At 44.3% G+C, this 27,196-nt stretch overlaps 1 protein-coding gene across 2 annotated transcripts in view; it reads right to left on the bottom strand.

Moving 5' to 3' along the window:
- Positions 1-27,196, bottom strand: part of BCAS3 (BCAS3 microtubule associated cell migration factor) — a 1,139,946-nt gene that overhangs the window by 862,751 nt on the left and 249,999 nt on the right. For both annotated transcript variants that reach the window (XM_030222408.1, XM_030222409.1), the window contains exons 8-9: positions 20,816-20,923; positions 5,187-5,263 (exon numbers count right to left, since the gene is read on the bottom strand). In XM_030222408.1, the coding sequence (XP_030078268.1) occupies positions 5,187-5,263; positions 20,816-20,923 (185 nt within the window). The remainder of the gene's footprint in view (positions 1-5,186; positions 5,264-20,815; positions 20,924-27,196) is intronic.

Genomic DNA, 27,196 nt, shown 5'->3' with positions numbered 1-27,196 from the left:
GGAATACAACACAACAGAAGCCTACAAAATCATGAAGGTACAGAAGTTAATAGGGAATGGTTAATCACTCTTTCCAACAATACTAGAAGCAGGGGACAAACCATGAAATTAACCAGTAGCAGACTTAAAAGGCATTTAAGATATACTTCTCAATTAGTGTATAATTAAGCCGTACGATCTTTGCCAGAAGATGTGGTCAAGGCTAATAGTATAGTTGGGTCTAAAAAAGGTTTGGAAAGTTTTCTGTAGGGTAGATTCCTTAACAGTTATTATCCAGGTAGACACAGCTTCTTATTTCTGGGAATGAGGGGATCACCTTATTAGGATCTGCTAGGTACTTTCAAGGGACCCAGATCGCCTGTTGCTGGAGACAAGATGCTGGACTAGATGGACCAGTGATTTGACCCAGCATGGCACTTCTTACTTGTAATTTTAAAACAGACCTGTAGATTTCACACATGGAAGGTGAACTTAATTTAGAGCCTATAAACTCAACTAGAAGGAGTAGATGAATAATCTTTACAAACTTTGGCTTTTGCATAGAAGTGGAGTGGAAGAATAGCCTAGTGGTTAGAGTAGCAGGCTGAAAACCAGGGAAGCCAAGGTTCAAATCCCATGGCAGCTATTTGTGGTATTGGGCAAATCACTTATCCCTCCACTGCCTCAAGGACAGATTTAAGTTTGTAAGCCTTTTGGGGTTACAAAAATACTTACTGTGCCTAAATCTAACTCGCCTTGAAATATTTATGAAAATGCATGAGGTAAATCCTAATCCTTCTTTCCTAGAATGGTCAGTTTAGAGGGAATATGCAATACTTTAAAAAATTTAAAGAAGCTAGCAAGGGTCAGAACTTTGGTTAAGCTGCAGTTCACTTCTCCCGTCTGTACTAGTGTTAAGACCCAGAGGGTAGGAACATAAAGTCAGCCATGCTGAGTCAGACCAAGCCCACTCTGGGCACAAGAATTGGCAGATCCCAAATAGTAAGATGAATGTCGTCTCTGCCAGAATGACTTCAACATTTCAACTGGGACAAGCGATGTGTTAAAAGGTTCCGAATTAAAGGCTTCAGTTCTGGGTCAGCCAGGGGCATTACATCACTCAGCCAGCCATCAAGGGAAGGGTGTCGAGTAGAAAAAAAACGGATAACAGATTTCAAAAGGAAGACAACATTTGAATATCTCTCTTTAAAACTCATCTTGCCATTAAAATGGCTTACCTGGAGCTGCATGTCCTCAGCATAATACGAAAACGGAAGAAAACATCACGAGGACAATTTCCAGAGAGAGCACCAGCTCCCACTGTGCACACGCTTTTTTATTTTTAAAGATTGATTAAAAAGAGGTGCTTCTGGTGGAGAGGGGATAATGATGAAACAACAAGCACACACTGATTTTCAAGTATGTGCATTCTTGTGCTCTCATTATGTTCCTTGTATATACAGAAAGAGCAATTTTCAGAGAGAAATTTAACCTTTTGAAAATTAACTACAGGATCTGCAGGAATGGTGGCTACCAAAATTTTCCTCTTAGTGACTCCAGCCCTTAACCAATTATATAGGTCAAGCACCACTATATTAATTGGCCTTGATGATCAAAATACTCATGGCCTATCAAACCCTGTAGGTAATTTTAATCCACGGGATTTACCACAAAATGAAAGCACAAGTTTATGTGTTCCATGAAAAATTACTCACACAGAATTGTGCCTGCTTTCTTTGTGACAGGTTTTCTGTTGGAAACAGTTGGGTCAATATTCAAAAGCCACAGTCAGCATTTTTTTTGTTTTTGTTAACACCAGCTATAGTGTTTAAATGTTTATATTTATTCAACCATCTCTACCCAGATAGTAAGCAATGCTGAATATAAGTGGACAGTGGTGACCACAGTTAGTAACGATATTTAGCTACTATCTATATAGCTGTGAGGTTTAAGTTAAGCCAGCCTTTTCATCAGCCTAAATGTATCCACATAGATATGCTGATCCACAGTTAGGCAAAATGATCTCACTCTGACCTGGTGCAATCCTTGTAGTCTGGGACAGTCTTAACTTTCAGCAGCACTATCTGAAAGGGCACATTAGTATAGAGCAGGGGTTTTCTATAATCTGTATACAGACTCACAGAAACAGAAGCCTGCGCAGCCGCGTTGCTGATCTGCAAGGGCAGGCTTCTACATGGAATGTTGCTAGTGGAATAGCAACAGTCCATGTAGAATCTCAAATAGTAGCAACAGAATCTCAATAGTAGCAACATTCCATGTAGAATCTCAAATAGGGAAAGGGAAAATGGGACTTGATATACTGCCTTTCTGAGGTTTTTGCAACTACATTCAAAGTGGTTTACATACATTCAGGTACTTATTTTGTACCAGGGGTAATGGAGGGTTAAGTGACTTGCCCAGAGTCACAAGGAGCTGCAGTGGGAATTGAACCCAGTTCCCCAGGATCAAAGTCCACTGCACTAACCACTAGGCTACTCCTCCACTCAACCCAGTCCTAGCCAGTCAGGCTGTCAGGATACCCAAAATGAATATGCATGAGATAGATTTGCATACAGTGGAGAGAACTACATACACTATTTCATCATCTGGTCTCTCCCCAGACTGGAAACGCATCTTAACAATATGGGTAAAATTACCTGCATTGCAAAGTAAAATGGGTCAATCTGCTTGCATTGAGAATGGGTAATAAAATCCAATTACCACAAGTAAACCACAGTTCTACCCATGAAAATAGCTTTTATTATTGCTCTTCCCAAATACAAACCTGATAATGTAAGCAGTGGCGTACCAAGGGGGCGGCGGTGGGGGCGGTCCGCCCCGGGTGCCAGTGGGTGGGGGGTGCTCCGCTCCCGCCGCCTCCTTTAAACAAAAATCGGCGAAGCAGCGTCGCAGGCAGCGCCTCGTCTGCCCTGCTTGTGAAAAAATCAAATCTCTCCTTCTCCTCGTCTTGACGTCGACTTGGGCCTTTCAATCAATCACTATGTCCCACCCTCCTCTAAGGTAACTTCCGCGAGGGCGGGCGGGACATAGTGATTGATTGGAAGGCCCGAGTCGATGTCAAGACGTCAAGACGAGGAGAAGGAGATTTGATTTTTTTTTACAAGCAGCAGGGCAGACAAGGCGCTGCCTGCGATGCTGCTTCGCCGATTCAGACAGTAGTGAGAACGGGACTGAGGTGGGGGAGGAGAGGGGCGAAAGGGACTCGGGTGGGGGTGTTCAGAGGGTAAAAGGGGAGGGGAGAAGGGGACTGGGGTGGGGATCTCAGACAGGGGAGTGGGAGGGGAGAAGGGGACTGGGGTGGGGGTCTCAGACAGGGGAGGGGGAGGGGAGAAGGGGACTGGGGTGGGGGTGATCAGAGGGGAAAAGGGGAGGGGAAAGGGGAGGGGAGAAGGGGACGGGTGGGGGTCTCAGACAGGGGAAGGGGAGGGGAGAAGGGGACTGGGGTGGGGGTGTTCAGAGGGGAAAAGGGGAGGGGAGAAGGGGACTGGGGTGGGGATCTCAGACAGGGGAGGTGGAGGGGAGAAGGGGACTGGGGTGGGGGTCTCAGACAGGAGAAGGGGAGGGGAGAAGGGGACTGGGGTGGGGGTGTTCAGAGGGGAGAAGGGGGCTGGAACTGGGGGCTGAAAAAAGGGGCAGAGAGGGGACAGATCCTAGATGGAAGGGGGGGCGAGAGGGAGGGCAGACAGTGGAGTGGATGGAAGGGAAAGGGCAGACAGTGAATGGAAGGGCAGAGATAGAGGGCAGATGTGGATGAAGGGCCAGGGAGAGAGGGCAGACATTGGATGGAGGGGACAGCAGAGAGGGCTGACACTGGATGGCAGAGAACGAAGACAGATGCTGGATGGAAGGAAGACGGTGAAAAGAAGATGAGGAAAGCAGAAACCAGAGACAACAAACTGTAAATAAAATATATATTTTTGTTTTTTGCTTTAGGATAAAGTAGTATTGTAGCTGTGTTAATAAATGTTTATAATAGAACATGTAAACAAGGTAATCTTTTTATTGGACTAATTTTAATACATTTTGACTAACTTTTGGAGAACAAAACCCCCTTCCTCAGGTCAGGATCGGATACTGTAACAGCACTATACTGTACTGACCCGAGGATGGAGGTTTTGGCCTCTGAAAGCTAAATGTATTAGTCCAATAAAATGGTATTATTTTACTTTCTATATTTGTTTTATTTCTATTTGTTAATTTGTAAAGTGGTGATTGGCACTTGTTAGTTTTTTTCAAATTTACATCTGCTGTCTTTATATTTTGCACAGTACTAGGGGACAGTTTCTGTTTCTGTGGTGTTGCATTGTATGCAGAGTCTGGCATCTTGGGGGTTCAGTTTAATTTTTGTATAAATAGAAAGTTTATGATTACTTATTCTATAGTGGATTAGGGTGTATCTGTGTTTGTGAAAAAGACATGGCTTTCAGTTGGCATTGACTGTGCAGGATCTACGATCTGTACTATTCTGTCTGGTTTCGTTTTACAATAGGTGAATTGATGTTCTAGTGCTCACTGTAGTGTTTAAGATGCTTTCCTTTTCCTTGTGTGACTCGTAGAAATGACTGCTTATGGTATGGTAGAATTGCTCTATAGATCCTGAGTGTTTTGTATTCTCAGCATGCCTAGTACTGGATTATTTTTTTGAGGGGGGGGGGGGTGTTAAAAAATGACCGGCCCCGGGTGTCAACTACCCTAGGTACGCCACTGAATGTAAGCTTATTGACAAATACCTAAAAAAAAAAAAAAAGCCTGCAGATATTTTTCTAAGCACAATTTAATAAATCCTGTCTTTAATGTAGATACAGTAAAGGACAAATATTCTAACAGTGGTTTAATACCTCTGATCTAGTTGAAAATATATGGTAAAAAATACAGAAGACTAAATATGGATTTTGGGATTCTGGTGACTTGTTTGACAAATAATGAAAATTAGACTAGTAGTGAGCAAAGCATAGTTGCATTATCCATCTGATTATTGCTCATCCCACTTTAAAGGATTAGCTGTGCCTGCCTCACAAACATCCAATACATTTTGGGGCATTAATAATCTCAGTAATTCTGTTGATTTAGTACACTGATTTTGTTAACTCCAAGTCTGTTGCTTGGATTCAAAAAGCATTTACAATATGAAAATGTGCAAAACTTAATAACAGTAAGCATCTAAAACCAGCTTATTGCATACTCACTTGTAACAAAGAACTTTTTCGTAAATGTGCAGCTGTCAAAAGCGGCAATTTTCTCTTGTAAAACAACAAGTAGTATCCTGGAATAAAACACAAAAGAAAATATTCACATATGAAATTTTCCCCGTCCCCCACACACGCAAATGTTCTTCAGAGTTTTCTGAAAAAGCAAACTTAAGAACAAGTCTCAAAAGTGTAGAGCAGTTGTCTGATGTGGACGTAATAGCAATCATTCTGTAATTCTTTAAAAAAATCCATGAATGGACCCTGACTCTTAAAAAACTGTATGCAAATTTACACAGAAAGCTATTGATCTCTTGCATGTTCTGATATTTTATTGACCAACAAAAGAATGCCCACAGGTGTTTCCGATTCACCCCGGTCTCTTCTTCAGATGCAAAGCTATGAAATATATTGTGCCATAAAATAATAGTTCCAATTTTAAAAAGTGTTTTCTAAATGACAACAAATAGGAAACCACTTTTGAGAAATGAGATTTACGAATGCTTGACCAATCCCAAATACATCTCTTGCATCATTTCTTCAAATTACCCAGACCTGTGGCAACTGAGTGACACAGGTCTGGGTAAGTGGTGACACAGGAGCCAAATTGTATTAGTGTGGATGCTCAAGTACCCTCAGCACCCATTGAGCTGGAGCTAGATCATAAGTTCTGCATAGATGTGTGTGTGTATAATATGTGTCTTGCTATTTTTCTCCAAACAAAAGGTGGCATATCAAATTAATGAAATAAGTAAATATTTCATTTCATTTCAGTATTTACATACCGCTTAGATCTAAGCAGTTTACAGTTTCATTTTATAGGTACTGGGTCTGTCCCTAGTGGGCTCACAATCTAAGTAGTACATTGTAGTACTGTTGTACCTGGAGCAATGGAAGGTTAAATGACTTGCCCAGGGTCACACTGAGCTGCAGAGGGAACTGAGTCTATTTCGGGTTAATGTGGGGTATAAATGTCATGAATAAATAAATAAAATAAATTGAAACTGATTCCCTAGGATCTCAACCTACTGCTGACCATCAGGCAACAGCAGGAATTTAACCCAGTTCTCCAGGTCTGCAACCCACTACACCAACCATTAGGCCGCTCCTCCACTTCACTCCAGGCATAGATCATTTGTAAAACAAGAAAGACATACCTCCTATCATGACCAAACACATATAAGCTACATAGAAGAAGAACTAACTGTATATTTTGCATTTTATTTGTGACATTCTTTCCAAACATCCTTGACAATTCATAAACCTAAACCTAAAGTAGTGGATTAAAGGAATCTGATTTTAATGATTTGCACAATTTGCCAGCTAGCTGCTTGCTTGCCGCAGCCAAGTATTTTAATAAAAACAGGCATCTTAGTAGATTGTAAAGTCTTTTAAAGAACCAACAAAAAAAGAAGTTGTTGTGCATGAACTGTTGAGACCACACAGGCCCCCTTCTTCAGAGGTGTGGCCTGGGAGGTCTCAAAAGCTCATGTACTTCGATATCATTTTTTCTGGTCCTTTAAAGAGCATCCCAACTAAGACTCTAGCTTTCTTCAGCACCAATATGGCTACTAGGACTGCAGTCGATAAAAACAATATTTTGGATTTTGGTTTTTTTTAAATAGAATAGCTTCAGCTACTGCTATCCTTTCTATGATATTCATAAGTATATGGAATGATTTAGCTTGGCAAACATTTACAAAAAGTTCTACATATTTTGTTTTGAAGACAACAATAATGCCACATAAAAGATATGAGGTTTCTACCACCATTTTGCCTCATTACTATTGAATTTCATGCTCTGAAGTACCATGTTTACAGTCTTATACAAACAGATTTCAGAAACATGTCAAAAATGAGAAAAACAGTTTCTGCTGTGGACCAACATGTTATGGAATCAGAGTCAAAGTCGGTCTGATGGAAAGCAGAAAGACGGCAAGAAAATCCTGCAAAACCAAACAAACAACAGCTTCCTTTAATTTAAAATTAGGATAACTTGAACAGTACCTACTGGCTACATCATGCTTTGATATTCTGGAAGGACCCTTTAAAGCTGTTTATGTTAGATATATAAATTAGGAATGCTAGCATTTTGCAAGGGTTTAAAAGGGAAGGAAGAACAAATTGTTCTTTGGGAAAATGCCTTGTACATTTATCTATCATATGTTTACTTTAAACTCCTGAGCTACTGTCATCAAAAATTTTATAAATTCTAATATACACTGGATCAATAGCTACATTTAAAGAGCCTTTCAACACAACTGGGTATTGGCTTATGAATAATGCAGGAATTAAATTATTTAAATGGATATAGTACATGTGTACCCAGCAAGTTCCCTGAGAAAGCAAAATGTGCATCAAAGCAGAGTATACTTCATTATACTAGGAACTCATATACAGGCTCCTTTCAAATATAATGGGCCTGATATTCAAAAGAAGATGAGCTACTAAATTTAGGCTCCTAGATCTGTGGTCTATTTTTAGCCAAGCCCGGGAGCTAAGTTTTTGGCTGAAAATTCATCCTAACTTAGGAGCTTAAAAGTTATGCTTATAAATTTAGGACTGCTGTTCATTTACTGAGATTTAGGGCCTAATTTATCAGCCTAGTACTGAGAATCAGTGCTAAACTTATTTAAAAAGGCAATTCTATAAGGAATGCCTAAAGTAAGGTGCCAATCTGTGCACCAATTTTATAGAATAGTTGCACTTATGTGCATGATTGGCATCATAAATTGACAATGATTGGCATCATAAATTGACATTGACGTGCACAAGTGCTAGGCGCTCTTCTATAAACTCGGTATGCATGTTGCTTACTGCCAGATTCTATATAGCGCACCTAGAGATCTGCACCGATTCTATAACAATGTGTGTACCTTAACAAGCTTAACAAGCTAATGAGCGCTGATAACAGCACTTAACAAGCAATAATGAGCACTAACTGGCATTGATTAGAATTTACGTGCAGAACTCGCTAAGCATATTCCGTAACAAAGTGCGTCGAAGTTCTTTTTATTTATTTATTTATTCATTTTAAACATATGGTTTAAAAAGATAAATATCTTTGAGGCAATATTACAGGGCATATGATACACTTAGTTTCAAAAAATCATTTTCAAATACATACATCAGCTGACTCAAAGCTCTGAATTAGTCCACTTATTGAGACCCAAGATATCCTAAAGAATAACCCAAGAGGAGTTGGAAATTAACAAAATTAGCAAAACAAAAATTTAGGCTTCTTATTTATACAATCCCTTTAAACTATGAGGAATGCCCAGATTGCCTCCTGGCCTTTATAAAATCAGAAAGTTGATCAATCTCATAGAAAATAAATTTCTTGTCCCCATATATTACAACACATTTGCAAGGGAAGCGCAATTGAAACTTGGCCTGCAATAATATCACATCTTGTCTTAATTCAAGAAACTTCTTTCTTTGCATTTGTGTCCACTTGGATACATCAGGAAAAATAAGAATTCTCCCGCCTAGAAAATCTATCTTAGATCTCTGGAAATAAAGTTTCAATATTGCTTCCTTATCTTGGAGGAAGACAAACTTCACAATTAATGTAGATCTCTTTTTTTCTTCTTCAGTGGATTGTTCTAGAAAAGTAGTCAGGTCCAAGTCCTGTGCTTGACCTCCAAAGTGCGTCGAAGTTCTAATGTGTGGAGTTTAAAATAGGCGTGGTTATGGGCAGGAAATGGGTGCTTCGTGGGCGTTCTGAAATTTACACGCCTAGTTACAGAATATGGCCAAGTGCACCTAAATCTATGCGCCAGGATTTAGGCCATGTTTTCGTTGGTATAAATAGGTGCGTGTAGTTTTATGCGCTGCAATATCAACTAAGCGTATTCTATATTCTAGGTGCCGATTATAGAATACACAGCACTGATTTTTTTAGGCGCCATATATAGAATCTCCCCCTTAGTGCATAATCACAAGAAAGTCATACCCATGGGTGAAGCATGGGCCCAGCAATGCACATAACTTATAAAATACTATCGGCTGCATGCACTACAAGGTGATGAAAGGTGCACCAATTTACACCAGGCAAAGGTATGGCTAAGTGGACACGCCTAAATTTCAGCGCACCAAATTAGATTTGTACTAGTGTTCTATAACTGGTTAAGCACGCTCTAATACCGTTATAGACTGGGCACTAAATGCATCTATTTATGGTACCTTAATTTAGGCGCCATTTTATGAAATTGCCACCTGTTTTTCTATACCCTAAATCTGCCCTGATGCCACTCGCTTTTTATGCTCCTAAATGTAATTGTTTAGTGAAATGTTGAATATAAATTTAGGCACTCGGCCCTAGTAAACTTTCCCCTGTAAGAAAGAGGACAATTTAAGAGCATATCTCTCAAAGTTAAGAGCATAAATCCTTTAAATATCAGGTATAAAGAAATGTATTTTTTTTTAATTTTACATAACATGACTTTTTCATGTGAAATATCTTTCCTAAAAAGACACTTTTCTTTCATTCTCTGAAAGCTGCATTCTAGGTTGGGCATCCTTTATTTTTTCTGGCACCTTTAACACAATAGATAAGTTGAAGTATATTCTTTGCCAATCTTTAACAAGCCCAGAATGCTATATCACATTTCTTATACTTTTGCTGTGACATTCATAAATCCTGAATGATGGCATTTTAACTCAAGTAGTAAACCACCACTAGACAGTTAATAAAATGTAAGCATTCAAGGGACACAGCAGTACATACGTTCTTGGTTCACTCTATTAAAACTCATATGAGCAGCCATAGTAAATAAAGCTATGGAATCACTAGTAATAGAAGCATACATAATTAAAATACTGTGTTTTTCAACTGGGAGAGGAGAGCGGATAGCTTCCCCTATCCTAGAGATTCCACCAAAGCCCCAACCCAATCTCTCTATGTATGTTCTAGCAACAACTGTCATCATAGCACTGGGGATAATTACAACTCCATTTCACCCTTGTCTTGCATTTGTTTTTTTTCTCCACCAACTCATTAATACTATGTTCATACAATCAGAAAGGATCTCTCACCTGTCCCTATTCTAAATGCATTATAATCATCCAAGAGACCTGAGAGGAATCAAGGCTAACTCACAGAAAGTAGAAACGTTACAGAACTAAAAGAAAACAAAGATGTCATGGTGTTTTGGGGATACTCATTACTGATCTAATAGCTTTCCTCACAGAGGGTCACGATGACCTATGGTTGCTGGGATATGTGTGGGAACATTTACACATTTTTAGACACTGGATCACCAAAGTCACTTGGCAGCAAGTCTCATCGCACTTGATGGACAATTTCCTTGTCTATATGGAGTCTCTTTTCTAAAGATAAATATTACAGAACTTTTCTTGTCATTGTATATTGAACACATTTTGTCTCCATTAGCTGCATTATCAATGTGATAAGTGTGGTGAGGAATATATATGTCATCTAAATAATGCTAGTTTGTGAGTGACAGCATTATATCTGGGCACTTATCACTTATTATATTTATTTATTAATAGGCACACAACTAACTTTATTTTCTAATTTTCTGGGATACGAGTCCATGATCACAAAAAACAGCCACATTGACAGGGTCTATTTGTTCAACAGTTACAAAATAAGCTGTCAATACAAAAACTGTCTAAGTTCCAATTTTATTAAGCTGGAATATAGACATCTAAAACTGAAGAATGTGCAAATGGCAAGGAGTTATGGTCTGGATGTGTTCTCAGTGGGGCTAGGGTGGGCCCAAAAAAATAGAAGTTTATTCCTCATTTCAAAAGGGGAATGAACGTCTATGTCCATAAAGATAGACAATGGGAGTTATATCTGCTATCCAGGACATCCAGGTTTCAGAAAAGTGTTTCTATTGAGCAGCGCTGCGCTGGAGGGATTAGAAGAGGACACCTCACCTCCTTCACCCCCCCCCCCCAGTAGTGGTAGTAGTAGGGCTGAGGGTGGGAGTGGTGCACCCCCCCCCCCCTCTTGAAAGCAAAACTAGCAAGGAAAACAGGGCTCTGTGTCTGCTTCAGGAGAAACAGGTGTCTCTGTTTCTAAAATGGCTGACTTAACCGTTTATGTTCCAGCGCATAAGTGTCACTTTACTACACAGACACTCATTTGCTTTCACAGAGATGTTTATGTTCCTGTGTTGCTCTGTTGATATTTTAGACATTTATGTTCAAGCTGCATATCACTAGCACATGAATGTCCATTTCACCATGTATTTTAAAACAAGCTCTACATCGGTAGATCCTGTTCTAAGGTATTGGCAGAACTTCAGATGTCCTGACTTGGATGTCTAAATTCTCAATTTGGACATCCTTTCTAAAATGTCACTCAAACTATCTGCCTCTAAGAAACATGGACAACACACATTCTCTAGAATTCAGGCAGACAAATCCATACTGTATTACAACGTTTAATCTGTTTCTGGGTTCATAGCACTAAAAGAAATGTGATCAACAATACTCCAGAAGCATTACTTAGTACGTAACAAAAACTCTCAAACCCAGAAGATTAGGAGCATCTGTGGGTAGAATCTTCTACCAATGTGATTTGTCTGGTAGATATCATCAACTCAAAAGGCCAGGTACCAACCTCTCAATGTATTGTTCACATTGTTGTGGCTAAGCTTGTGTGTCTTTCTTTGTATTTCTGACCCAGCAGTTTCCTCATACTTCTCTTCACCATTGTATCTCTAGCTCAATCTGAAGCAGAATTCCAGAACAGTGGTCTAGAACTATAAGCCTATTTTATATCTCTAGCCATCTCTGAATCCTCCCATCACACACAGAGTCTGGTCACTGCAGCAACAATCCCAGATCAGGGCTATGCAGCTGGGCTCCTTGTAGAATTTTGCAATCATGGGTCCTGAATTTAACCACCAGACGTCACCATTAAATAATGACCACAACTGCTCACCTCCCTGACTGCTGGAAATGCAGCTTTCTCAGCAATTCTAGAAAAGCGTGGGAATGCAAGACCAGTGTGAGGACTGAACTGGAAACTTGCATGGCAACATGCAGCACTTACCACTTGATCTGTCAGGCCAGCTCCTCACATATGTCTTAGGTGTGCCATTATTTATTTACTTTTGAAGGCTCAGGTCAAACCTCTAATGATACTTTAATGTAGTTATTGAACAGTAAAATAATGTATATTTAAAATGTTACTGCATTCCAAGAACATTTGGCCTGCAGTGTGCCACATCACTGGCTTCACTGGACAACTTTAACGAATTAAAAATAAACACAACTGCTCTCTAGATTTATGTCAATATATCCTTTTAATTCTTCGGTTTCTGGATAATATTTCTGCTTTGGTAATAGTAAATTTCCTGTATAGTGGTTTGGTTTCCTTTTAGAATAACCTTATGCCCTTGTTGTATATGGTAGAATAATTTCTGAGCTGAACCTAATACCTGGTTCTGAGGTTCTTTTTAGCTGCTATAACAATAAACTGAATAGTGCAGTCTAGATCAATAAGCAAAGTACACTGGCATACAATAACTATGCATTTGTGATCAATATTTATACTCCACTAATGGTAAAGTCGTGAGTCTGTGAAAGTTGCAATTTGCTCAAAAACTCTGCAGTGGAGATCCAGGCAACAGTAAATATTCAATCACACAGAGAAGGTATAATATGAAACATTTAACTTAATTTCCAATTACATATCTATTTAATAATGCTAGCTGTTTAGATAGCACCGCTGAACATCCACGTATAACTTAAACATCCAATTTAGTTTTCCAAAATTCCCAAGAACATGCTTAAGTATTCCAGGAGGGGACACATAGGGCTCCTTTTACTAAGGTGTGCTCACAGATTTAGCTTGCGCTAATTGTAGCATGTCTTAAATGCTAAGAAGCCCATAGGAATAAAAATGGCCTTCTTAACATTTAGCACACACTAATCGTTAGCGCACCTTAGTAAAAGGAGCCCATAGTTTTATCACTGGATTTTAGAAACACATTAATGCATTTTCCTCCCTCCTTTCACCTTGGCCCTTTTGGGATCTTTTTCTTTGTAAACCACTTTGCTGCATTTTTTTAATGCAATCTGCAGTATATCAAGTATTCGTAAATAAAGCGAATGCTACATACCTGTAGAAGGTATTCTCCGAGGACAGCAGGCTGATTGTTCTCACTGATGGGTTGACGTCCTCGGCAGCCCCCTCCATCGGAAAGTTTACTAGCAAAGGCCTTTGCTAGTCCTCGCGCACCGCGCATGCGCGGCCGTCTTCCCGCCCGAAACCGGCTCGAGCCGGCCAGTCCAGTATGTAGCAAGACAATACACTTCAAGGGAAGACTCAACTCCAAAGGGGAGGCGGGCGGGTTTGTGAGAACAATCAGCCTGCTGTCCTCGGAGAATACCTTCTACAGGTATGTAGCATTCGCTTTCTCCGAGGACAAGCAGGCTGCTTGTTCTCACTGATGGGGTATCCCTAGCCCCCAGGCTCACTCAAAACAACAACCATGGTCAATTGGGCCTCGCAACGGCGAGGACATAACTGAGATTGACCTAAAAAAATTTACCAACTAACTGAGAGTGCAGCCTGGAACAGAACAAACAGGGCCCTCGGGGGGTGGAGTTGGATCCTAAAGCCCAAACAGGTTCTGAAGAACTGACTGCCCAAACCGACTGTCGCGTCGGGTATCCTGCTGCAGGCAGTAATGAGATGTGAATGTGTGGACAGATGACCACGTCGCAGCTTTGCAAATTTCTTCAATAGAGGCTGACTTCAAGTGGGCTACCGACGCAGCCATGGCTCTAACATTATGAGCCGTGACATGACCCTCAAGAGCCAGCCCCGCCTGGGCGTAAGTGAAGGAAATGCAATCTGCTAGCCAATTGGATATGGTGCGTTTCCCTACAGCCACTCCCCTCCTATTGGGATCAAAAGAAACAAACAATTGGGCGGACTGTCTGTGGGGCTGTGTCCGCTCCAGATAGAAGGCCAATGCTCTCTTGCAGTCCAATGTGTGCAGCTGACGTTCAGCAGGGCAGGAATGAGGACGGGGAAAGAATGTTGGCAAGACAATTGACTGGTTCAGATGGAACTCCGACACGACCTTTGGCAAGAACTTAGGGTGAGTGCGGAGGACTACTCTGTTATGATGAAATTTGGTGTAAGGGGCCTGGGCTACCAGGGCCTGAAGCTCACTGACTCTACGAGCTGAAGTAACTGCCACCAAGAAAATGACCTTCCAGGTCAAGTACTTCAGATGGCAGGAATTCAGTGGCTCAAAAGGAGGTTTCATCAGCTGGGTGAGAACGACATTGAGATCCCATGACACTGTAGGAGGCTTGACAGGGGGCTTTGACAAAAGCAAACCTCTCATGAAGCGAACAACTAAAGGCTGTCCTGAGATCGGCTTACCTTCCACACGGTAATGGTATGCACTGATTGCACTAAGGTGAACTCTTACAGAGTTGGTCTTGAGACCAGACTCAGACAAGTGCAGAAGGTATTCAAGCAGGGTCTGTGTAGGACAAGAGCGAGGATCTAGGGCCTTGCTGTCACACCAGACGGCAAACCTCCTCCAAAGGAAGAAGTAACTTCTCTTAGTGGAGTCTTTCCTGGAAGCAAGCAAGATGCGGGAGACACCCTCTGACAAACCCAAAGAGGCAAAGTCTACGCTCTCAACATCCAGGCCGTGAGCGCCAGAGACTGGAGGTTGGGATGCAGAAGCGCCCCCTCGTCCTGTGTGATGAGGGTCGGAAAACACTCCAATCTCCATGGTTCTTCGGAGGATAACTCCAGAAGAAGGGGGAACCAGATCTGACGCGGCCAAAAAGGAGCAATCAGAATCATGGTGCCTCGGTCTTGCTTGAGTTTCAACAAAGTCCTCCCCACCAGAGGGATGGGAGGATAAGCATACAGCAGGCCCTCCCCCCAATCCAGGAGGAAGGCATCCGATGCTAGTCTGCCGGGGGCCTGAAGCCTGGAACAGAACTGAGGGACTTTGTGGTTCACTCGAGATGCGAAGAGATCCACCAAGGGGGTGCCCCACGCTTGGAAGATCTGGCGCACCACTCTGGAGTTGAGCGACCACTCATGAGGTTGCATAATCCGGCTCAGTCTGTCGGCCAGACTGTTGTTTACGCCTGCCAGATATGTGGCTTGAAGCACCATGCCGAGACGGCGGGCCCAGAGCCACATGCTGACGGCTTCCTGACACAGGGGGCGAGATCCGGTGCCCCCCTGCTTGTTGACATAGTACATGGCAACCTGGTTGTCTGTCTGAATTTGGATAATTTGGTGGGACAGCCGATCTCTGAAAGCCTTCAGAGCGTTCCAGATCGCTCGCAACTCCAGAAGATTGATCTGTAGATCGCGTTCTTGGAGGGACCAACTTCCTTGGGTGTGAAGCCCATCGACATGAGCTCCCCATCCCAGGAGAGACGCATCCATGGTCAGCACTTTTTGTGGCTGAGGAATTTGGAAGGGACGTCCCAGAGTCAAATTGGAGCAAATCGTCCACCAATACAGGGATTTGAGAAAACTCGTGGACAAGTGGATCACGTCCTCTAGACCCCCAGCGGCCTGATACCACTGGGAGGCTAGGGTCCATTGAGCAGATCTCATGTGGAGGCGGGCCATGGGAGTCACATGAACTGTGGAGGCCATGTGGCCCAGCAATCTCAACATCTGCCGAGCTGTGATCTGCTGGGACGCACACACCCGCGAGACGAGGGACAACAAGTTGTTGGCTCTCGCCTCTGGAAGATAGGCGCGAGCTGTCCGAGAATCCAGCAGGGCTCCTATGAATTCGAGTTTCTGCACTGGGAGAAGATGGGACTTTGGGTAATTTATCACAAACCCCAGTAGCTCCAGGATGCGAATAGTCATCTGCATGGACTGCAGGGCTCCTGCCTCGGATGTGTTCTTCACCAGCCAATCGTCGAGATATGGGAACACGTGCACCCCCAGCCTGCGAAGTGCCGCTGCTACCACAGCTAGGCACTTTGTGAACACCCTGGGCGCAGAGGCGAGCCCAAAGGGTAGCACACAGTACTGGAAGTGGCGTGTGCCCAACTGAAATCGCAGATACTGTCTGTGAGCTGGCAGTATCGGGATGTGTGTGTAGGCATCCTTCAAGTCCAGAGAGCATAGCCAATCGTTTTGCTGAATCATGGGGAGAAGGGTGCCCAGGGAAAGCATCCTGAACTTTTCTTTTACGAGATATTTGTTCAGGGCCCTTAGGTCTAGGATGGGACGCATCCCCCCTGTTTTCTTTTCCACAAGGAAGTACCTGGAATAGAATCCCAGCCCTTCTTGCCCGGATGGCACGGGCTCAACCGCATTGGCGCTGAGAAGGGCGGAGAGTTCCTCTGCAAGTACCTGCTTGTGCTGGAAGCTGTAAGACTGAGCTCCCGGTGGACAATTTGGAGGTTTTGAGGCCAAATTGAGGGTGTATCCTTGCCGGACTATTTGGAGAACCCACTGATCGGAGGTTATGAGAGGCCACCTTTGTTGAAAAGCTTTCAACCTCCCCCCGACCGGCAGGTCGCCCGGCACTGACACTTGGATGTCGGCTATGCTCTGCTGGAGCCAGTCAAAAGCTCGCCCCTTGCTTTTGCTGGGGAGCCGAGGGGCCTTGCTGAGGCGCACGCTGCTGACGAGAGCGAGCGCGCTGGGGCTTAGCCTGGGCCGCAGGCTGTCGGGAAGGAGGATTGTACCTAAGCTTACCAGAAGCATAGGGACCAGTCTTCCTTCCCCCAAAAAATCGTCTACCTGTAGAGGTAGAGGCTGAAGGCTGCCGGCGGGAGAACTTGTCGAATGCGGTGTCCCGCTGGTGGAGAGACTCTACCACCTGCTCGACTTTTTCTCCAAAAATGTTGTCCGCACGGCAAGGCGAGTCCGCAATCCGCTGCTGGAGTCTATTCTCCAGGTCGGCGGCACGCAGCCATGAGAGCCTGCGCATCACCACACCTTGAGCAGCGGCCCTGGACACAACATCAAAAGTGTCATAAACTCCTCTGGCCAGGAATTTTCTGCACGCCTTCAGCTGCCTGACCACCTCCTGAAAAGGCTTGGCTTGCTCAGGGGGAAGAGCATCAACCAAGCCCGCCAACTGCCGCACATTGTTCCGCATGTGTATGCTCGTGTAGAGCTGGTAAGACTGGATCTTGGCCACGAGCATAGAAGAATGGTAGGCCTTCCTCCCAAAGGAGTCTAAGGTTCTAGGGTCTTTGCCCGGGGGCGCCGAAGCATGCTCCCTAGAACTCTTAGCCTTCTTTAGGGCCAGATCCACAACTCCAGAGTCATGAGGCAACTGAGTGCGCATCAGCTCTGGGTCCCCATGGATCCGGTACTGGGACTCAATCTTCTTGAGAATGTGGGGATTACTTAGTGGCTTGGTCCAGTTCGCAAGCAATGTCTTTTTTAGGACATGGTGCAAGGGAACAGTGGACGCTTCCTTAGGTGGAGAAGGATAGTCCAGGAGCTCAAACATTTCAGCCCTGGGCTCGTCCTCCACAACCACCGGGAAGGGGATGGCCGTAGACATCTCCCGGACAAAGGAAGCAAAAGACAGACTCTCGGGAGGAGAAAGCTGTCTCTCAGGAGAGGGAGTGGGATCAGAAGGAAGACCCTCAGACTCCTCGTCAGAGAAATATCTGGGGTCCTCCTCTTCCTCCCACGAGGCCTCACCCTCGGTGTCAGACACAAGTTCACGAACCTGCGTCTGCAACCTCGCCCTACTCGACTCAGTGGAACCCCGTCCACGGTGGGGGCGTCGAGAGGTAGACTCCCTCGCCCGCATCGGCGAAGCTCCCTCCGCCGACGTAGTCGGGGAGCCTTCCTGGGAGGTGGCCGCTGTCGGCACCGCACGCGGTACCGACGTCGGGGACCTCAACCTGGGCGATGGGCCAGCCGGCGCCACGCTCGACGGTACCGGAGGCGCAAGCACCGCCGGTACCGGAGGGGTAGGGCGCAACAGCTCTCCCAGAATCTCTGGGAGAACGGCCCGGAGGCTCTCGTTTAGAGCGGCTGCAGAGAAAGGCTGAGAGGTCGATGCAGGCGTCGACGTCAGAACCTGTTCCGGGCGAGGAGGCTGTTCCGGGCTGTCCAGAGTGGAGCGCATCGACACCTCCTGAACAGAGGGTGAGCGGTCCTCTCGGTGCCGATGCCTGCTGGGTGCCGAATCCCTCGGCGACCCAGAGCTCTCGGTGCCGACATGGGGAGGAGACCGGTGTCGATGCTTCTTCGACTTCTTCCGAAGCATGTCACCGGAGCTCCCCGGCACCGACGAGGAGGACGTAGAATCCATCCGTCGCTTCCTCGGGGCCGAGACCGAAGAGGGTCGATCCCGGGGGGGCTGTACCGCAGGAGCCCTCAGGGTAGGAGGAGACCCACCCGAAGGCTCACCGCCACCAGCAGGGGAATGGACAGCCCTCACCTGCACTCCTGACGATGCACCTCCGTCCGACGACATCAGCAGACGAAGTCTCGGTACCACCGACGTCGATACAGTCGCCCGATGCCTCGGCGCCGATGCAGAGGTCCGATGCCTCGATGCAGTCGATGGAGCGGCAGCCAAGGAAGATGGTCCGGACGCTGACGACGTCGATGCACTCGATGCCTCCGGTGCCGATGCCGACGAAGAGCCCGAGAACAAAACGTTCCACTGGGCTAATCTCGCTACCTGAGTCCGCCTTTGTAACAGGGAACACAGACTGCAGTTCTGAGGGCGGTGCTGGGCCCCTAGACACTGAAGACACGCAGAGTGCCTATCAGTGAGCGAGATTACCCGGGCACACTGGGTGCACTTCTTGAAGCCGCTGGAAGGCTTCGATGTCATGGGCGGAAAAATCACGCCGGCGAAATCAAAAGCCGAAATGGCGAAAATTGAAGCACCAAAATTTAGAGGGAGAAAAATCTCGACCGAGGCCAAAAGAGGCCTACCCCGACAACGAAAGAAAACTTACGGGGCAAAAACTGAGAAATACGGGAAGGGCAGAAAACCCGAAAGGGTCTTCCGGAACACTACCGGAGCGCTTCCCGAACTTTTTCAAGGAAAAAACAGCAAAAAACACGTCGAAAAGGACGCGCGAGGTCGACTCTCTGGGGCACGAACGGCGTAACACGACCGTACCGAGCGCGGACGAAAGAAGACTGGCCGGCTCGAGCCGGTTTCGGGCGGGAAGACGGCCGCGCATGCGCGGTGCGCATGGGCGCGCGAGGACTAGCAAAGGCCTTTGCTAGTAAACTTTCCGATGGAGGGGGCTGCCGAGGACGTCAACCCATCAGTGAGAACAAGCAGCCTGCTTGTCCTCGGAGAAAAATAAATAAATGTATTTATGTATTATATATTTATTTTTGATCCAGTACAATTTTGGGCCTTTATTTCAAGTCAGTAAAAGGGCATTCTTGTATCAATTTCCTCTTCCCCATGATAGAGGGAGAAATGGCAGTTGGTAGTGAGGCACTCAATTGTATTTTCAGGTGAATGTAGAACTACAATTTTTGTTGCCTGATATTTGATTTCTCTCCTTCCATTCTATTTGTTTACTAATGTTAATTTTTTCTTCTTTTGATTTTTTGAATGGAGCATCCTACTGGCTGTTTTTTCCCCTTGTGGCTCTTACAATTCTTTTTTTTTCCTGTTTTGTATCATTGAAAATTTTTGAATAAATATATAAAGTACCAAAAAAAAACCCCTAAACTTCCAAATTAAGTATTTCCAGATATACTAATGCAGTCTCTTGGCAGTCTAATTTATATATTTAGTGGCTGAATATCACCATTTAGAAATATAAGTTAGACATCTAAATGCCACAAATCCTGCTCCTATTTGGACACAGAGGGCTTATATGGTGTGAAGCCCCACCCAGCGCATCCCAGGATACATTAGGCAGGGCGCCACCATTTTGCAGGCGGGCGGTGCCAAAGGAAGAAGAGGGAGTCCACCTACCTCCCTCCTCCAACCTAAGGTAGGGGGTGGGGGGATTGACCGTGGCCCCCTGGGCCACCAGGGACTTCTTACAAGTGCTGGGGGGGAGGCTGGAGACCCACTGGATCTCCAGCCCCCCCTGAACCTGTGTTGGGGGGCGGGGTTGGGGGGACCAGAGGTCCACCAGACCTCCATCCCCCTGTTGCTGGGGGGGGGGAGAGGTCGTCGGTCTCCCACTGGGCCACCAGGGACTTCTTACGAATGCTGGAGGGAGTTAGGGGGGCTGGAGACCCATCAGATCTCCAGCCCTCCCTGAACCTATGTAGGAGGGGTCTGCTGGACCTCCAGCCCCCATTTTGCCTTGCTCAGGGCAGGAGTAGTTGGGGTCTAGTGGTCCCATGGACCTCCAGCCCCTGTGTTTGGCAGGTCTGGGATTTTGACAGCCAAGACCTGTCAAACAAGTGTGGGAGGATTGTGCTTGACCGCATGCTCAGGCACAATCATCCCACACTTCTACCCCATGATCAGAGAGAATTGTGTGCTTAAATTTGCATGCAATTATCTCTGATCATAGGTGCGGTAAAGCCCCACGCTATTCCAGCACTACTTTTAGAGCACTGCTTGGAACAGCGCGGGGCTTTTGATCATCTGACCTAGAATGAGGTATGCTTCTCAGCACAATTCCTTGTGTCTCAAAAATTTACTATGGTAGCTTGTCAAGATAGTTCTCACCTCTTGTTACAATGCAGATCATAGATAGGTGTTTTGAACTGAATGGACTTGACCATCTCTCCTGTTCGTAGCGAGTAAAGATCCACACAACAGTATGGTAGGCTGGTGCTACAAAGAATAAAAGGAAGCTCTGTGTTATTCAGAAATGTCCTTTTAAATATATAAATAGAATTAATACAGAAATGTTGGCATTAAGACCAGACTATACAGACCATGGATTGCTATTATAGAAAATGAACCAAAAGTAAATATTTCTACATTTAAAAAGAAAATTAATTGTTCAATAAAAATAGTATTCACAGAACCTCAAGAAAATCTACCATCTTAAATCTGGGTCTTGTTTGCTTAAGGTGAGTCTCTCTCATGATAAGCCTCCAACATTGCTCCCCAGACATATATCTATGTCACTATGATATCATTAACAGTAAGCTGGTACCCCACATGGGTTTTTCTTTTTTCAAATAATGGTAGTTTTACAGTGCAAACATTTTTGAATGCACACAAATCACTGGGTGGTCAGGCTAAAGAGTCTGTAACCTCACTATGTTTTAAGATAATCTCATTCCACTCAGCACATAAACACAGATAGTAACAACAAATAAAGCTGTAATATTTCACATTGAAATTCCAAGTTGTGGCTTAGAAAACAGCAAAAAAAACTCTATGGGGTTATTTTTTTTTTTTGCTTCACCCTGTGAATACACATACACATGTTTATATATATATATATATATATATATATACATACATACATACACACACACATACACACAGTGTGTGACTGGATGAGCAAACCCTGACTGACTTTTTAAAGAGTTCCAAACACTATTAAAACAAAAATGTGTTCGTCATGACGCTAGCTACTGTATGTGCAACAACAAGGAGGACACGTAGGATATTTTAGTTCCCCTTCCATTTCTACTATATATAGCTATTTTATGCTATTGCATTTTGAAGTATCTGTACCTATAATAAATGTTTGTATGATGTATTGCTATTTATTGTATCACTAGTAAAAAAAGGCCCATTTCTGACACAAATGAAACGGGCGCTAGCAAGGTTTTCCTCGGAGTGTGTATGTTTGAGAGAGTGTATGTGAGAGTGACTGTGTGAGAGAGAGAGAGTGAGTCTGGGTGCGAGTGTGTCTGTGAGAGAGAGAGAGTGAGTCCGGGTGCGAGTGTGTCTGTGAGAGAGTGTGTGTGTGAAAATGAGTGTGTGTGCAAGTGCATATGTGAAACACAGTGACACAGAGAGAGTGTGTTTCACACAGATACAGTGTGTGCGAGAAAGAGAGTGTGTGTGCGAGAGAGAGAGAGAGAGTGTGTGTGAGACACAGATTCTCTGTGAGACTGAGTGTATGAGACCAAGAGAGTGTGTGAGTGACTGTGTGACACATAGAGAGTGAATGTGATACAGTGTGAGACATAGAGTGTGTGAGAGAGAAAGACATTGACTGTGAGAGAGAGAGAGTGTGTGTGTGACAGAGATACCTCCCCCCCCCCCCCCCCCCTCTCTCTCTGGTGTCTGAGCATTACTGTGCAGGATGCTGAGCTCTGGCTGTGCTTCAAGGAACTGATCAATCCTATTTAGTAGAATGCACCTCCAACATTCTGAAGCCGAGAAACCTCGTGTGGTTGGTCACTTCTGCTTGTGACGAACCCGAAAGTACGTGATGTCAGTTCAGGAGATGGATACAGAGAGCAGGAATGCCTCAGCCATGCAGTCAGCTTCAGAATGTTGGAGGTGCGTTTTATTATATAAGATTTTTATGCTTTGCAAATAGCTTTGGGTCGGAAGGTGTCCAAGGAAGGTGATATAGAAATGTAACATAATAAATCTGCCTACAAAAACTCAGGGAAGCTAAAGGAAGGAAAATGGCATATTATTATTGAAGATTTGAAATCAGCAAAAAACGAAACATTCATTGCCAGCACAGGCTAAATACAACTATTTCTCACAGGAAAAAAAAAAAAAGAAAACATTTAAGTTTCTAAAACCATCCAAATATAGTTGTGACAGAAAAGTATACTTCTGAAATGCTCTGGAAGGCTCTATTTCCTTCAATATTAACCACATTCCTTAAGTCAGGTGAGGTGCAGCTCCTCCCTTAAGCCTTACACAAGCATTAGGTGTGGGGACCAACTCTGTCTTATCAAGTGAAGCACTGCTCTCCATGGTTCACTACAACAGGCTTGACCTGTCAAATCTGGGTCACTTCATAGGTATGCAGATTTAAATTGCGCTCCAGCAGTTTACATGGGAACTTTACACTACACTTTTGACACACACAGTTATAATGGAGCAACTGGATCACATGACGTAGTATGCTGAAATATAGGCCAGGATGGACTTTATGCAGAGTGCATAAAATGAAATTACTGTCTACTGATTTACCACAGGCAACATTTTAATAGAATTTATCTTTCCCCAAAACACTGATAATATAGAAATATAGAATAATTCATGACAAATTTCCAATATATTGTATTACACCAGAAGTGTACAATCCTGGTCTAGAATAAATGCATACAGGCTTGGTTTTCTGGGTTAGTGCAAGAAAAATGCAGATTAGGAAGACATAACTTCTTTTTTATCATCTTTGTGATCTGCATTTCTTTTGCACCATTGCTGCTTATCAAATTTATTTTGGTTATTCTATTCTGCAATTATCCCAAAGGTTCAATATGGATGAAATAATAAAGAAGACCTCTAGTCAAGGAGAATAATAATAAGAGTTCATGCAATTCAATAAATAAAATCAACAGGTTTCAGCTTCAAACAGATAGATAATTAAGGTTCATATAATAAGTCAGCCAAGTAGATGTAAAAGGTCTTCGAATATTCAAACTATACACCAAATTTTCAGCGGCCAGGCCATATAGTGGGTCTTTTACTAAGCCGCAGTAGCATTTTTAGCTCGAGGTAGAAATCAGCTGGCAGTAAACATCAAGACACCCATAGGAATATAATGGGCATCTCGGCATTTACCGCCAGCTGATTTCTACTGCGAGCTAAAAACGCTACCACAGCTTAGTAAAAGACCCCCATAGTGACTTAAGAACAAGGCATGCCACTTTAAATTTTTCCTTGCTTTAATAGGTAGCCAATGCAACTTCACCAACAAAGGGGAGGTTCTCTCAAACTTTCCTAATCGAAAAATAACTCTAGCAGCAGTATTCTGCAATAATTGCAGCCTCTTTAACAATTTATCCAAAAATCCACAGTACAGCGAGTTATAATAATATACATGTGGAAACAGTATAATCCAAACAATATTCCTATAACCCTGAGGACTCAACACTGATCAAATTGCCCTCAACCGTCTCACTTGAAGGAAGAATTTTTTTTGTTTTTTTTTTTATCATATGAGGTTCAAAAGTTAGATTAGAATCGGACGTCACGAGATTAGATGGCTGCCTAAAACTCTTGCTCCTGCACTTCCCTGCTGAATAGAGCTATTTTCTGTGGTGCCCCACTACAAATTCAGTGCCAAATCGGGTGGACAAGGTTGGAACAGCCTGCTCCACATAATGAGCAAAATTACGACTTCGCAGACGCGGGAGGGAGAACGCCACTCGACTAGGCAGATGGCGAAAGGCCTGTCGCGCCATGCGTCTCCGGAGCAGCGGCGCTCATCTGATTCTGACACTGCGTCTTCACACGTGGATCAGCGAAGTTCGGCACTTAAAAAGAAAAGTTACCCTAAAGATCTCGCGAAATGCCTTGAAGCAATTCGCGAAGAAATTAAGGCGTCCAGGGTGGAAATTCTGGAACACGTGGACTCCATTAGCCTTGATTTACGGGAGCTGGGAGGCCGCGTGGTGACACTAGAGGAGAGGGCCGACGAGCAGGCAGAGGCTAACGCGGCCATGGACGCACGCATTGGTCAACTGGCTGACCAGGCTAAGGAGCTACAATATAAGATGGACGATTTAGAAAACAGAGGGCGCAGACATAATTTGAGATTCAGGGGAGTACCTGAAAATGGCGGCGGCAAAGATATTCCAACCGTCGTGCGAACTCTCTGCGAGCATATCATGGGAGAGAGCTACACCCCTGGGGAGCTGGAGATCGATCGTGCACACAGGGCACTGGGTAAAACAATGGCAAACAGGCCTAGAGATATAATTGTGCGCTTCACATCTTTTACATTCAAGGAGCGGGTCTGGCAGCGGGCTCGTCAGCTGACCACGCTAGAATATAAAGACGCGCGGATCACAGTGTTTCAAGACCTCTCATTATACACGCTGGCTCAGAGGAGAGCAATGAAACCAGTCCTGGAGATCCTAAATAAGGAAAAAATTGCATATCGCTGGAGCTTCCCTTTTGCTGTATGTTTTGAGTTAAAAGGCAAACAGCTCCGGTTTCGCCGGGTTTCCGAAGCATGGCAGATCTTACACGAAGCAGGCCTGACCCCAATATCTGCGCTGCCAACAGAGATAGCGCCTTCCACGAAAGCTCGCTTGCAGAAGTGGAAGCGTGTGGGTCAGAAGACTCAGAAATAAAGGAACTGAGTTGGTTTGTACACTGGTAAACTCTGTTATAATTATTGATGCCAGCATTATGAGACTTATCAAACTGTTTGGCAGTTGGAAAGTTTTCAAGTGGTAAATGCTCTTACAAGGGGTGGGTGTACCACAGATGAATAGCATTATGAGCTATAAATCCAAAGAGAGGGGAGTTGTGTCTTGTGTGGGAGAGGGAGGGGTGGTCTATTTGATCGGGGGGGTTTCTTTCTCTGACAACCCATTCGGTGCCTGTGGCACTGTCTGGTGGGGGGATGGAATTAGGTAGAACTGGTGGGAGTGGGGGAATTAGGAGGGTTTTCAAGGGTTGGGAACTAGAAGGGAGGGTAGGAAAGGGGGGAGAACAGTGGGAGGAGGGAGGGAAGCGAACATGGAAGGGATCTTGGGGTAGGGTCACAGAAGGGGGGGATGGGGTGACTGAAATGATTTTATGTACAGACTGTAATGTATGCTGGGTGACTGAAATGTTCTCACGCTCATATTGTGGTGCATACTGGAATGTAAAGTTGCTGCTAATATCAAAGTTGCACGCTATTTACATTTTGAATAATGTGTGCTGAGTTAAAGTTATTATCCTATAATGTTAAAGGCTTGAATATGCCCCAAAAGAGGCAGAAGCTCTATAGAGAGCTACAACAGTTGAAGCCACATGTGGTTCTCCTGCAAGAGACGCACCTCCGAAGCAAGCATGAAAAACTTCTCTCCTGCTCGGGATACCCTGGGGTCTATTGTGCTTCTTCTGAGGCCTCCAAAAAAAGAGGGGTGGCTGTAATGTTCCACTCAGCAGTAGCGGTAAAGGTGCTGCGAATAAAGAAGGACCCGGGAGGGCGGTTTATATTTCTACATGTCCAAATAAATCAGGCCGACTTAACGATAGCATCTGTATATGCCCCCAACAGTGGGCAGGCAGAGTTCTTTACTAGGGTGAAGAATTTGCTAGCCTTATTTGTACAGGGCCCTTTAATAATGGGGGGTGATTTTAATGCAGTCCTTAACCCAGGTATGGACAGAACGGGACCTACCAATACAGAGGGGAGAAGAGAGGCTTTAGCACTGGAATCATTGGCCCATTCCCTAGGTACACTAGATCTATGGAGATTGACACATGTGGCGGACAGAGATTATACATATCACTCCCCAGTGCACAATTCTTATTCTCGTATCGACCACATATTTGTAGATGTCTCGCTGGTAGAGCAAGGTCCAACAGCTGGCATAGGCAACGTAACAATCTCTGACCATGCACCTGTATGGGTCACCTTGCCGAATATAAAATTGGAAATAAAGGATAGGAGATGGACACTGAACACGAGCTTGTTGCTAGAACAGGAAGTGGAGGACGGCTATAGAAAGTTGTTGAAGGAATATTTGGAGTTTAACCTCAATTCAGGCCCACCCTTAGCTATTGTGTGGGATGCAATGAAAGCGGTCTCCAGGGGTTACTTTCTAAAATTAGCAAGTGCACGTTCTCGGGCACGTAAACTCCAAATAGCGAGATGTATGGACCGGATACAGGTGCTGGAGGGTCAACACAAAGCTTATAAATCTCCTCACATATTGACCCAACTGCGCGGAGAACGGATGAAGCTGGACTCCATTTATACAGAGCAGCTTAATATGGGCCGAGAGAGGTTAAGGGCTGGAGTATACGAATTTGCCAATAAGGCTGGCCGGCTCCTGGCTATTAAATTAAAGAGGCAAAAAGTTGATCGTACAGTAAAGCAGATACGTGATGGCACAGGTTCCATAATATATAAATCAGATCTTATTCGTAAACGCTTTAGGGAATTTTATCAAGCATTGTATACACAAGAGATCACACCCCCCTCGGAATCTATCGACACCTACCTGGCTG

Source organism: Microcaecilia unicolor, chromosome 13, assembly GCF_901765095.1.
Source record: "Microcaecilia unicolor chromosome 13, aMicUni1.1, whole genome shotgun sequence".
Taxonomy (NCBI): domain Eukaryota; kingdom Metazoa; phylum Chordata; class Amphibia; order Gymnophiona; family Siphonopidae; genus Microcaecilia; species Microcaecilia unicolor.
The sequence above is the reverse complement of the archived record's forward strand: the minus strand, read 5'-3'. Positions and strand labels throughout refer to the sequence as shown.